The 14,217-nt window shown below is 45.1% G+C and overlaps 1 protein-coding gene across 2 annotated transcripts in view; it reads right to left on the bottom strand.

Moving 5' to 3' along the window:
- Positions 1–14,217, bottom strand: part of sptlc2a (serine palmitoyltransferase, long chain base subunit 2a) — a 53,404-nt gene that overhangs the window by 4,470 nt on the left and 34,717 nt on the right. The window contains exons 10-11 of one of the 2 annotated variants that reach the window (XM_084182198.1): positions 1,387–1,522; positions 963–1,092 (exon numbers count right to left, since the gene is read on the bottom strand). In XM_084182198.1, coding sequence (XP_084038324.1) covers positions 963–1,092; positions 1,387–1,522 — 266 coding nt within the window. Of the gene's footprint in view, positions 1–272; positions 1,093–1,386; positions 1,523–14,217 lie in introns of those variants that run through there. The other variant, XM_084182197.1, reaches the window with a different exon arrangement.

The following is a 14,217-nucleotide window of genomic DNA, read 5'->3' as shown; positions in this document are numbered from 1 at the left end:
AGGGGAAGAAGGGGAAGAGAGAGAGAGAGAGAGTGGGAGATAGTGAGAAAGAAAGACAGGAAAGAGCACTGCTTTATGAGAAAAAAGGGGCTGATGGAAAATGTATGGGAGAGAAGGAGTGCGTGAGAGAGAAGAAAGTAGAGAGAAAGACGGATCCATTGGAGCTGCTGTGGATGGCATGACAAGACGAGCGTATCAGACAGCATTATGGGCAAGTGGAAGCCCTCACTCCATCACTCCCTCCACCAGGGTTTCTGTGAATTCTCAATTAACCGAAAAGTAGAAGCATTTATTTTATTTTATATATATACATTTTTGTATTTTAAATTCAAATCACTTCCTGAGGCAAATCCCACTCTAGTCGACTTTTGATCTCTCCCAAGACCACCGACTGAGCTTTCCATAAGCACGAGTCTAGTTACAACTATGATGAAATACATGACGTGAACAAGAACTTGTGAAAAATGTGTGACTCAATGTGAAAAAGGATAACGTCACATCAAAGGGCGGTTTGGGTTCTAGGGGGAGGAGAGAGGGGGTACAGGCCTTTGTGAAAGAGAGAAGAAGTTAAAGGAGGATAAAAAAAAGAGGTGGAGGCAGAGTGAGTGTGCTTTTCAGCAGAGTTAAATGGGGGGTCCTAGGGGAGAGAGAGAGATTAAGAGAGGCTGTTTGATCTAATGCCAGCAATGAGGGGAGGGGAGGTCACACTTACATACACCCACCACTAAGGGGGATGGGGGGTAACATACCAAGGTAAGTTTTATTTTCTCTATCCACCCCATTTTTCAATCTGGTGACCCCACATGGGGTCCTGTACCCAAGTTTGGGAAACGCTGCACTAGGAAGTGGAAGCTATAGAATGGAAGAAAGAATGGAATGACATAGGACCATGAGTGTGCGCTCTTTATGTCTTTAGTGTGAAAAAGGTCCCCATTTTGTGCCAAGCATGGGGGGATAGTTACCGTGTCGAGCATGTCTTTGGTGTGAGCGGCAGAGATACAGAATCGTGCTCTGGACTCAATGATGGGTGTGGCTGGAAAGCCCACCACCACCACCCCGATGTTCCTCTTCAGCATCTCTCTACCAAAAGCCCTGAGAGAGAGAGAGAGAGAGAGAGAGAGAGAGAGAGAGAGAGAGAGAGAGAGAGAGAGAGAGAGAGAGAGAGAGAGAGAGAGAGAGAGAGAGAGGGAGTGAGAGAGAGCGGGCATCGAACATCAACTTTGCGAGTAGGTGCACAACCAAATATGTATTTAAAGTTTTGAGCCTAATTTGAAAAACAGAACTGCATTCAAGCCACTTTGTTTGCTATAAAGCTGAGGGATGGGGCTGGGGAAAGGTAACCACTCATATTCATAGATGAAACTATGGATGCCAGGGCTGACTCACCCTATCTTGGCCGGCATGTAGAGCATCATGGGAACTACGGGCGAATCGTTGTTGCCGTAGATGATAAAGCCCATCTCTGTCATTCTCCGACGGAAATACAAAGTGTTCTCTGCCAACTGCTGCACGCGATCAAGACCTGGACACAGACAGAGACAGAGACAGAGACAGAGACAGAGACAGAGACAGAGACAGAGACAGAGACAGAGACAGAGACAGAGACACACAGGTTGGGGTGAATTTTGAAGAATTGAAAAATGAGTAGCTAAAGTCTGAACCTACTCAACGTTGGTTGAAGCTCTTTCTAAGTTTACACAGTAACATCCTCCAGTGGTTTGTCCTCTGTCCAGACAGACAGACAGACAGCTGATGTTTACCCTGTCTGTCGCTCAGTTACCATCTAGCTGTAGTCTTTATCAGACTGGTAGAGCTCAAGACCCTCATGCCCCAGGCACATACTACAGATCTCCATCTACTCTTACACAGCATTGGGGATGCAGGTTGTCTGTCTCTCTGTCGGTGTACGCAAGCGTATGTGTGTGTATGTGAAAGGGTCTGTGTGTGCTTTAAGGGCTGAAAGCATTACGAGCCAATTGAGACATTACAACTTGTACATACACATTGGTCCACATGTCTACATCAGCCTTTGAAGGGAGGTCAACACACTTTCTAACTAAGCTCCTCGCAGTAATATTGAGGGAGAGCAGAATTCCGCCTGTTCCTTTATTGGTTATGAGGCGGACAGAACAGTTCCGGAGGGTCAGCTTGCATTTCTGCACGCCGCGGTTCTCACTTGTCAAATATTCCGCGCATGCTAAGGACTCGGGCCCAGGAATTTCCTCTTCCCTGACAATTCCCCCCTGCCAGTCGCCCCTCCGCCCCCCCATCGGCCAGATGCGCTAAGTGACGACCTTCAAGTCACTTTTACGGTGGCACATTCCTGCCTGGGGTGCCAGGCTGAACAAAACACTAGAGCACATCATCCCAAATAAGAGCTATACATTAGAGTGACACACACATGTCAGGATTGGTTTACAGAATGCTGGCTTTTTTGCTGAAACAGGAGAAGAAGAAAAACAGCGAGAGGAGAACAAATAGGAAAAGAGAAGTGTGGGAACGTGACAGGGGATCATTGGACTGTGTTTGTGTTTGTGTCTGCACGTGTGTATAACCTATGTGAAAGTTGACTTGACTGGCTGTGTAAGGGGAGTAGCTTGGTCCCCTCTCCTCCGTGTCTGAGGAAATCAGCCAGTGACAGATAGAGCAGACAGCACAAGTCATGACCCGGTCACTACTCTGAGGCACACATCAGCCCTGGCGTGCGCTGTCTCGGTCTCTCTCCCTGTCTCTCTCCCTGTCTCTCTCCCGGTCTCTCTCCCGGTCTCTCTCCCGGTCTCTCTCCCGGTCTCTCTCTCTGTCTCTCTCTCTGTCTCTCTCCCTGTCTCTCTCCCGGTCTCTCTCCCGGTCTCTCTCCCTGTCTCTCTCCCTGTCTCTCTCTCTGTCTCTCTCTCTGTCTCTCTCCCTGTCTCTCTCCCTGTCTCTCTCTCTGTCTCTCTCTCTGTCTCTCTCTCTGTCTCTCTCTCTGTCTCTCTCCCTGTCTCTCTCCCTGTCTCTCTCCCTGTCTCTCTCCCGGTCTCTCTCTCGGTCTCTCTCCCTGTCTCTCTCTCTGTCTCTCTCTCTGTCTCTCTCCCTGTCTCTCTCCCGGTCTCTCTCCCGGTCTCTCTCCCGGTCTCTCTCCCTGTCTCTCTCTCTGTCTCTCTCCCTGTCTCTCTCCCTGTCTCTCTCCCTGTCTCTCTCCCGGTCTCTCTCCCGGTCTCTCTCCCGGTCTCTCTCCCTGTCTCTCTCCCTGTCTCTCTCCCTGTCTCATATACAAGACACACACACTTAGGCTACACACACCAGACACGCATACACACAACCCCCTTGAAAACATATTCCCACCCTTTCGACTCCTTCCCCCTCTCTCTCCCTCTCCTCCGGCTGCTCACACACATTGTGGGAAAGTATATATCCGACGGCGCAGGACTGACAGCAAAGTATTATCACTGTGTATATTCATCCTGCATGGTCAGTCAGCGCATACATGCCAGAGACGATTGCACACTGGGCAGAGAGAATCACTTAGGGCTGTCCCGAATCGATAATGAGTTTGATGAAAACAAATGGCAGCAGGCTGCTTGCTCTGGTTCTGAGTCGCTAGCCTCGCATCTTCCTAATAGAGCTGTGTTGTGTTTCAACTGATACTGGACACTTGGCACCACCATTACACAAGACTACTGCCACTACTGACAGTGTAGAGGGGGGAGAGGGGAGAGGGGAGCGAGGGAGGAGGGAGAGAGAGCGAGAGGGAGGAGGTGGGGAGAGAGAGAGAGAGGGGGGGGGAGAGAGAGAGAGGAGAGAGCGGGAAGAGAGAGCAAGAGGGAGGGAGGAGAGGGGTGAGAGAAAGGGAGAGAAATAACAACATTTCTCTCTTACTCATGTTCACCCTCACACAAGCACACACTCATTGCCATGTTCTCCAGCCATTTCCCTAATGAACCCAACCTTTTCCCTCCAGAGTTGTGATCAGCTACATAAACTGTGAGGAGAACAAATGTATTAAGACCCAGAGCAGGGCTTGCCATCTGAAAGCAATAAGGCCTTACAGGGGGAGCAGTGTGTGTGCGTGTGTGTGTGTGTGTGTGTATGTGTGTGTGGAGTGGCTGCTGACTTCAAGCTCTTCAGTCAGAGTGTTCTCTCTCCAGGGGATGGGGTGCAGGGCTCTCCAAAGTAAATCTTTCTGGGGTACCCTTTCAACAGCTAGTTTCACAATACACACACACTGACACAAAACACACACACACACACACACACACACACACACAGACAGACTCTCGCACAAACACATGTACGCAGTGGCACAGGCACACACACATACACATACACACTTAACTCCTTCCAGACACGGGGCAAGAGGACCTGGAGTGAGCGATGGGGGGTGGAGAGATGAAGGAAGGTGGAGAAGGGGGGAGGGGTGGAGGGGGAAAAGGAGAGAGATTGAGGGGGGTGGAGGGGCGAAAGAGCTTCCAGATGTGGGGGCTGTTTCCCTTGCAGATGAAAGTTTCTCCTCACTTCCTTCTCATCTGTGAATGGGGGGGGGGGGGGGAGAAGGAGAGAAGAGGGGGAGGAGAAGGAGGGATAAGTAGAAACACCCACAGCGCTTTGGAGGTTTCCACACCGGCTTCAGTTCAAGGGCTTCTGACAAGCAGAGATGGTCAGAACACACCCACGTAAGCATTTCGTTGGACGATGTATACCATGTGTATCCTGTACATACGACTAATAAAACTTGAAACACACATCTCTGAGTAGTAGTAGAATAGGAAGCTGGGCGCGAACTTCAAGGAAGAGTGTAATTGTCCGATTCCTTCTTCATCCAGTGATTCATGGGCCATGTTGGGGCCACATGTTCAAACGGAGTGAAACGGACCCAGAGATAGAGATAGACCACTCACTACGTGTCTCATATCCTCTACAGGCCAATGACCAGAACCAGGACTACTTCAGTGGAAACCATAGAGATAGATAGAGATCTGATCTTTGTATCTGTGCCACACTGGTGTCTGTGATAGCACGGGCTATCTCCATCTTAAAATGGTGGAAGCTCTTTATAGCAATGTCCATGGAAAAACGGGTTATATCCATTTAGAGATCTCTATAAATCTCTACGGTGGAAACTTACACACAGCCATGGAAAGATCAACAGCTTTATACCACTCTGGGTTCTGTATCTAAGCCATGCAATGTAGAGACAAATGCAAGGTAGCGACAGAATGAGGCAAGGAGAGTTTGAGTTAATCACATCAGAGACCAACCTTCTCCAATCGAATGTACGGTTCAATGTCCTAAAGAGATGATGGGACGTCTAACATCACTCCAACTCTGGACCCCACCTTTCCTCAGGAGTCAGGGGTTAGAAGTCAGGGGAAGTCAACTCCTTTTAACACCTTAAACAAGTCAACACCCCCACTCTGAGATGGATGGGCTGGAGTTGGTATGGCCCGTCTCAATACGTCAACCAGATATCATCGAGCTCAACCCAAAACCTGTTTCTAGCCTGGATCCATCCAGTCTTAATCCACTCAATCATCAAACTGGATTCAAACCCAGTGAAGACAGATTTTGAATCAAAACAAATGAGTTGAACAAAAAGCTGCTGTAAGTAGGACACAAGCTTGTTGGCCATGTTCAGTCCTTGGTAGAGCAGTGGCACAATGTTCATCAGGGCATGAAATTGCTGGCCATGTTCAGGGCACGACATTGTTGGCCATGTTCAGAAATACATGTTGTAGAGCAAACATGCCTCCCTGACATGTACTCCACTGAAGATGGGGGGAGAAAGAGAGAGACTATAGTACCATTTCCCTTCCATGGGAGTTTTCCCTGTGGGAAACAGGGATTGTTCCCAATACCTCCTCCTGGGCTCCGGAGATAATATTTATCCCTTCAACATGTTTTTAGGATTACAGTATATTAATCATCCTGTGACAACGGCTTTGTAAACCACTCAGAAGAATAATAACACATCTAACTCAACGCCATCTCGCCTTTTCACTTGAAATCTCATTCACCTGTGAAACTAACTTGGATCCATCACAGCAGCTTTGTACAGGTGATATACAATACATCTTTATAGTATTGCCTGTAGAAGTTGAATACATTATTATAATTAGTTTATCTGGGTGTGAGGCTTGCTGGCTGGTGCTTTGCAGTGATGGCTCCACCTCTGCTTTTTGTACTGATGAGGGTCTGGTAACACTAACCCAGACGCATGTCTCTCTTTCAGTAACATCTTATCCACTTGTTTTGTAGGTCGCAGTAGCATCACATGGCTATTTTAATTGTATTTAACCTTTATTTAGGCAGGGAGTCCCATTGAAACAACTGTCTATTCTGCAAGAGAGCCCTGCATGACAAGACGAGCAGAGAACAACTACTTCAATCAAGACGGGACTATGTCCAATAAGAAACGCTTGTTTTTTTTTTTTATTTATGTCGCAAACTATTCTGCTACACCGTTCCCTAATGAACACTGCCCTGGTCTGTGGTCCTGATAAGGGCTAGCCATGAAGAATAACTGGGTTTGGCCCATAGATTTGAGAGGGTGTTTTTACACCACATTTAAAGGCTACTTTACAGGGCTGTAACTCCAGGGGTTATAGCTCTACTGTACCACTGCCTGGCTAGGCACGCTGGAGAAAATACACTGGCTGAATGGAACCAAATCACACCATGGACTGCATGTGTGTGTGAATATAAAAACTTCAGATGAACTTCACCTCACAGTGTTTTTTCGTCTGTGGAGATTTGGTTGAGTGAGAACCAAGCGTTGATGGTTTTAATAGCACCTCTAACAGGCCAAGTTGCAGTCTGAAAAACAACACAGAGGATGAGAACAGAGGAGAATGTTGAAGCTGATACATGGGTAGTGAGACTACGTGGTCATCTGTGACATCCATTCATGTGAACTGTGAACTAACATTGCCACATCCTAACTTGAGATACATGTATGTGACAAATTTTCACGACTGTTATCAATGCATGAGCATTTCTGTGAAAGGTAAAGTTACGCGCACACCTCCCTATTTCAGATTCTGCTCTAAGAGTGTATCTGTGGTGACATCCAGGGGGAGGGGGCAAGCATCCCCCTCTAGCCCATTGAAGGACCACCCTGATGGGGGTTTAGAGGGTGTCGGTCCCCCTGGGGAACCACAGGATATCCGGCCACCTATATACGACCTCCAACTGATTAAATTTACATTGTGCATCCCCCCCCCCCACACACACACACACCATTATATAATGCACACACACATGCAGGCATGCACACACACGCATTGACCCCTCCCCCAATTTGATTGCTTTTCCAGTCATGACCCAGTTCACACACACCGAGCGATCATTAAACATGCAATTAGCACGCCACTATGCTAAACACATGACTGACTGTCACTGTGGCCACAACGTCACAATTTTACATTATACACTGATGTCAATGACAGATTCAAGGTATGGTCAGCTCAGCTGTCAATCAAAGGGAAAGGCAGGGTGGAGAGCCAGGTACGGACAGCTCAGATGTCACTCAAAGGGAAAGGCAGGGAAGAAGGCCAAGTTTGGTAATCTCAGCTGTCAATCAAAGGGAGAGGTGGGGAGGAGGGCCAGGTACGGACAGCTTAGCTGTCACTCAAAGTAAGTGAGAGGCGGGGAAAAGAGCCAGGTATGCCACTGTGTCCTTCAACAAGTGGTTGACACTTTTGGAGCAGCTCTCTATCTACAGTGACCGAAGGGTGGAAAAAAGGAGGAGAGAGGATCTAGGGTCAGTAGTCATCAACTTCCTGAGGCTGCAGTAAGGGTAGGACTGCCTGTAGGAACAATATGTCTTTGTCTGGCAGGAGTGTGTGTGTATCAGATCAGATGTGTTGAGATGTGGACAACCTTTAGCAAGGCTCTGTTACAGAAACACAGTCACTGAACGCACGCTCAAATGTGCATGTGCGCACACACGCACACACACACACACTCCATGGTTTCCGTTAATAAAACTGTTGCCGGCCAAAATGACCGGGAGAAAATAAATCCCATTGCAAAATAATCCTTTTTATTAATTGATGGAAATACCAGTCGATGCAAATACATTAGACCGCCATGCTTATCGGTCTATAGGTTAATTTGCATAATTTAATGGAATTAAATTATCACACGCGCCTATTTTGAGTGGGATTTCTCCTGCAGCTCCTCAGCTGGTTGTTGCTGGAGTAAAACATGTTTTTAGAAGCCCATTCATTCATTGAGCAACAATTCTAAATGCAATCGTGTGTTAAAAACGGTTTTGGTGCACGACAAAAAATACTGGTAATTGAAGCACGCCTCTCATTCACCATTCAAGTGCAGGCAACAGGCTATCAGCGCGTCACCCACCACTTTACAATGTGAGCTGGAGGCAGCATTCATTTTGAAAACATACTTCATTGTTTGAAACCTGAATTTTTTATTACATATTATGACGCATTTCTTACTTTGCTTCAATGTAGCCTATAGGCAAAATCCGACCATAGAAACATGGAGGCAATTATTTTATAAAGACTTCATAGGCTGTGCGTGAGTTTGAAGTTTGGGGAAGCTTACAATTTATCCTACCATTTCTACTGTTCTGGGTGCCAGTTATGATTTTCAAATGCGCAACAGGAATTATAGTTTTAATATATTATCATTCACAACGGATGTAAAAAAAAAAAACACTTTTCAACATTTCCGCGCAGCAGGCCATGCGTGCTCAGGCGCGCGAGCTCACTCAACATTATCAGGACAGAGAAACCAGACACATGCTCATTGTTCACATGGAGCACTCCAAACAAAAGACACATTTACAAACTTCGTAAATGATGGTTACTCTGCAAACAACGTTTCCACTCTGAGAATGAGAACGGTAAATGACTGTAATTAATACATGCATAAAATTAAATTCATGTAACCAAATGACAGGGATTAACGGTACATTTACTACTGGTGACATATGTAATGGGGAACTGATTTAAAAAATAATCAAAAGGGCAAACAATTCACACAAGGGAACAATGAATGCGCAACAATTGGCAGGAGACAGCTGAGCCATTCTGGAGAGAGACTTGCCTACAGTACATTCGGAAAGTATTCAACCCCTTGACTTTTTCCACATTTTGTTAAATTACAGCCTTATTTTAAAATGGATTAAATATTTTTTTTTCTTCATCATTCTACACACAGTACCCCATAATGACAAAACATAAACAGGTTTTCATACATTTTTGCAAATGTATAAAAATAAAAAGAGAAATACCTTATTTACATAAGTATTCAGACCCTTTGCTAGGGGACTCGAAATTTAGCTCAGGTGCATCCTGTTTCCATTGATCACCCTTGAGATGTTTGTACAACTTGATTGGAGTCCACCTGTAGTAAATTCAATTGATTGGACATGATTTGGAAAGGCACACACCTGTCTATATAAGGTCCCAAAGTTGATACTGCATGTCAGAGAAAAAACCAAGCCATGAGGTCGAAGGAATTGTCCGTAGAGCTCTGAGACAGGATTGTGTCGAGGCACAGATCTGGGGAAGGGTACCAAAACATGTCTGCAGCATTGAAGGTCCCCAAGAACACAGTGGCCTCCATCATTCTTAAATGGAAGAAGTTTGGAACCTCCAAGACTCTTCCTAGAGCTGGCCGCCCGGCCAAACAGAGCAATCGGGGGAGAAGGGCCTTGGTCAGGGAGGTGATCAAGAACCCGATGGTCACTCTGACAGAGGTCCAGAGTTCCTCTGTGGAGATGGGAGAACCTTCCAGAAGGACAACCATATCTGCAGCACTCCAACAATCAGGCCTTTATGGTAGAGTGGCCAGACGAAGCCACTCCTCAGTAAAAGGCACATGACAGCCCGCTTCGAGTTTGCCAAAAGGCACCTAAAGACTCTCAGACCATGAGAAACAAGATTATCTGGTCTGATGAACCCAAGATTGAACACTTTGGCCTGAATGCCAAACGTCACATCTGGAGGAAACCTGGCACCATCCCTACTGTGAAGCATGGTGGTGGCAGCATCATGCTGCGGGGATATTATTCAGCGACAGGGACTGTGAGACTAGTCAGGATCGAGGGAAAGATGAACGGCGCAAAGTACAGAGAGATCCTTGATGAAAACCTCCAACAGGACAACGACCCTAAGCACACAGCCAAGACAACGCAGGAGTGGCTTCGGGACAAGTCTCTGAATGTCCTTAAGTGGCCCAGCCAGAGCCTGGACTTGAACCCGATCGAACATCTCTGGAGAGACCTGAAAATAGCTGTGCAGCAACACTCCCCATCCAACCTGACAGAGCTTGAGAGGGTCTGCAGAGAAGAATGGGAGAAACTCCCCAAATACAGGTGTGCCAAGCTTGTAGCGTCATACCTAAGAAGACTTGAGGCTGTAATCGCTGCCAAAGGTGCTTCAACAAAGTACTGAGTAAAGGGTCTGAATACTTATGTACGTGATATTTCAGTTTTTTTGTTGTTGCAATAAATCTGCAGAAATGTCTAACACCTATTTTTGCTTTGTCAATATGGGGTATTGTGTGTATATTTATAGGGGGAAAAAACGATTTAATCCATTTTAGAATAAGGCTTTACCATAACAAAATGTGGAAAAAGTCAAGAGGTCTGAATACTTTCCGAATGCACTTCATACCTTCGCCACACACCCCTCCCCTTCTTCTTTTCTCAACATTTTAAATTATACTCAAGACACATTATCTTCAAACATATTTTAGATGCTTTTCACTGACAGCTTGTGATTTGAAACAATCCACAGCAATTTTTTTAAAGAAGCTAATGATCCTCGAGTCCTCTGTGGCTAAGTCATGCCTTCTGGTGAAGTATTTTGAATGATTTAATTTATTTCTGTATAAACAGGAGTAATTATATAAATATATCCAAATGTTTTTCCATCTCTGTCACATATGGAACTGCTATCAGGTGTGCTGTTTAGAATGGTGTTTTCCAAGGTGCGCTGTTTAGAATGGTGTTTTTCTGCAAATTGCCTTTTGGCAAATGTTTGAAAATGACGTTCTATTGGCTTCTTCATTACATGAGTTGCATATTCTGTTAAGATGCATTACCATAATCTAAATGTGATTTGTGTCATTCTGAGCACTGAGGGTGGACACCCTAATAGGTTATGCACCCAATGCATATGGGTCCAGTACATTTCTCAAATGGACGGTGAATTAAAATCTTCCCGGTCATGTTGTCCGGCTCCACAATTTCCTAATGGAAACCCTGACACACACACACACACACACACACACACACACACACACACACACACACACACACACACACACACACACACACACACACACACACACACACACACACACACACACACACACACACTCTCTCTCTCTCTTCAACTGTTTGTTGTCGTTGTCCTGCCGTGATTAAGTGGCATGTGTGAATGAAAGTGCGCGTATATGCCCTCGTTCTTGCACGTGTACAAAAGTGTGTGTGTGTGGGAGAGAGTTAGTTGAGAGGGCCTCACCAAAGGGCCGATCAGTGTGGCCTGCTGGGTAATTGTTGCCATATTGGAGGGGTTGGTTGGAGCTCTGGGTTAGATATTGTACCTGGAAAGACTCTGTGCATCTGTGGAAGCCATCACTCTTATTTAATGAGTGGTGAAAAACGGAGTAGGGTCGAAACTAAAAACCTCCCACATGACATTCTTTCCCTCCATCAAAAGCATGAAAGTGAACCGATAGTGATGATTCAAGGTTAGGGCTGACTGTACTGAATGTATTGTACAGAGAGAGGGAAAAGTATGTGAAGAGTGTTGTTTTTTCACAATATGTTTAAATTAACATTATGCAACACTAAGCAGGGACAGAGACAGGAATAATGTGAGTGAGTGTGTGTGCAGACATGGCCAGTACTGCAGAGGGATATACTACAAAGCGGATTCAACGAGTTAGCCAGATGACTTTGACCAGAAATAACCATAGATTTTCTGGAATATTAAAAAGCTAAAGCTAAACTTAGATATGTGTTTTCATTTGCGGAATCAATTGGACCATGCCCATTTCAAGCTTATCGTTTAAAAAAATAAACAATTATATCAGAATATTTATGCTAGTTAGCTGCCTAAATCCTTAATCCTGCTGTGTAGCATACCACTCAAGTAGCTGGCCTAACCTAAATCAACGTCTCTTTCCGACTTAGCCTAGAGCAAGCTAAGGTTTGAACACTCATTTACTCCATTCAGCTTCGAAAAATGTTTCACATGCTGTCAGAAGTAGTAGTTTACATGATGGTAGAGAAATACAGTGCATTCGGAAAGTATTCAGACCACTTGACTTTTTCCACATTGTTACGTTACAGCATTATTCTAAAATGGATTAAATTGTTTTTTCCCTCATCAATATACACACAATACCCCGTAATGACAAAGCAAAAACAGGTTTTTAGACATTTTTGCATATTCCTAAAATAAAAAAATAAAAACATATCACATTTACCTGAGTATTCTGACACTTTACTCAGTACTTTGTTGAAGCACCTTTGGCAGCCACTCCTGCGTTGTCTTGGCTGTGTGCTTAGGGTCGTTATCCTGTTGGAAGGTGAACCTTCACCCCAGTCTGAGGTCCTGAGCGCTCTGGAGCAGGTTTTCATCATGGATCTCTCTGTACTTCGCTCCGTTCATTTTTCCCTCGATCCTGACTCGCCTCCCAGTCCCTGCCGCTGAAAAACATCCCCACAGCATGATGCTGCCACCACCATGCTTCACCGTAGGGATGGTGCCAGGTTTCCTCCAGACATGACGCTTGGCATTCAGGCCAAAGAGTTCAATCTTGGTTTCATTAAACCAGAGAATCTTGTTTCTCATGGTCTAAGTCCTTTAGGTGCATTTTGGCTAACTCCAAGCGGGCTGTCATGTGCCTTTTACTGAGGAGTGGCTTCAGTCTGGCCCCTCTACCATAAAGGCCTGATTGGTGGAGTGCTGCAGAAATGGTTGTCATTCTGGAAGGTTCTCCCATCACCACAGAGGAACTCTAGAGCTCTGTCAGAGTGACCGTCGAGTTTTTGGTCACCTCCCTGACCAAGGCCCTTCTCCCCCGATTGCTCTGTTTGGCCGGGCGGCCAACTCTAGGAAGTGTCTTGGTGGTTCCAAACTTCTTCCATTTAAGAATGATGGAGGCCACTGTGTTCTTGGGGACCTTCAATGCTGCAGAAATGTTTTAGTACCCTTCCCCAGATCTGTGCCTCGACACAATCCTGTCTCTGAGCTCTACGGACAATTCCTTCGACCTCATGGCTTGGATTTTTTTTCTGACATGCACTGTCAACTGTGGGACCTTATACAGACAGGTGTTTGCCCTTCCAAATCATGTCCAATCAATTGAATTTACCACAGGTGGACTCCAATCAAGTTGTAGAAACATCTCAAGGATGATCAATGGAAACAGTATGCACCTGAGCTCAACTTCGAGTCTCATAGCAAAGGGTCTGAATACTTATGTAAATAAGGTATTTCTGTTTTATAGTTTGTATAAATTTGCAAACATTTCTAACAACCTGTTTTTGCTTTGTCATTATGGGGTATTGTGTATAGATTGCTGAAGATTTTTACGTTTTTTTAATCCATTTTAGAATAAGGCTGTAACGTAACAAAACTTGGAAAAGTCAAGGGGTCTGTTTACTTTCCGAAGGCACTGTACATTATTAGGGGTGTGACGTTTAAACAAATTGGGATCGTTAACGTTTAGAAAAAAATCCCTAACTGAAAAACATATATATTTTACAAAGTTCAAATCACAGTGCAGTTATCACAAAACTACCACTAACAGGCCCCAATCATCATCATAAAGGGAAAAATAAACATGAAACAAATACCTAACGCAACAATGCTGAACGTTAGTAGGAGGACATATGCATCTTTCGAATAATTTGCCACGGATACAGAGTGATCCGTACATCATCCTCGTTAACAGTTTTTTTTAAATGGCAGCGAGTGAGACAGGGAAAAGACAGCAGCGAAGTCCTGTATGGCAATACTTTGAGGCAAGTACTGGAAACAATAGAACACTATCAAAAATATGGGAAATTCAGGCCTGCTATTCATAGCAGACTTTGAAAAGGGATTTGATAAAGCACGACTGGAGTTTATATATAAATGCCTGGAGCATTTCAATTTTGGAGAATCTCTTATAAAATGGGTTAAAAGCATGTATAGTAACCCTAGGTGTAAAATAGTAAATAATGGCTTTTTCTCCGAAAGTTTTAAACGG

The sequence above is a fragment of the Coregonus lavaretus genome, assembly GCF_964263955.1.
Source record: "Coregonus lavaretus genome assembly, chromosome: 18".
Taxonomy (NCBI): Eukaryota; Metazoa; Chordata; class Actinopteri; order Salmoniformes; family Salmonidae; genus Coregonus; species Coregonus lavaretus.
The sequence above is the reverse complement of the archived record's forward strand: the minus strand, read 5'-3'. Positions and strand labels throughout refer to the sequence as shown.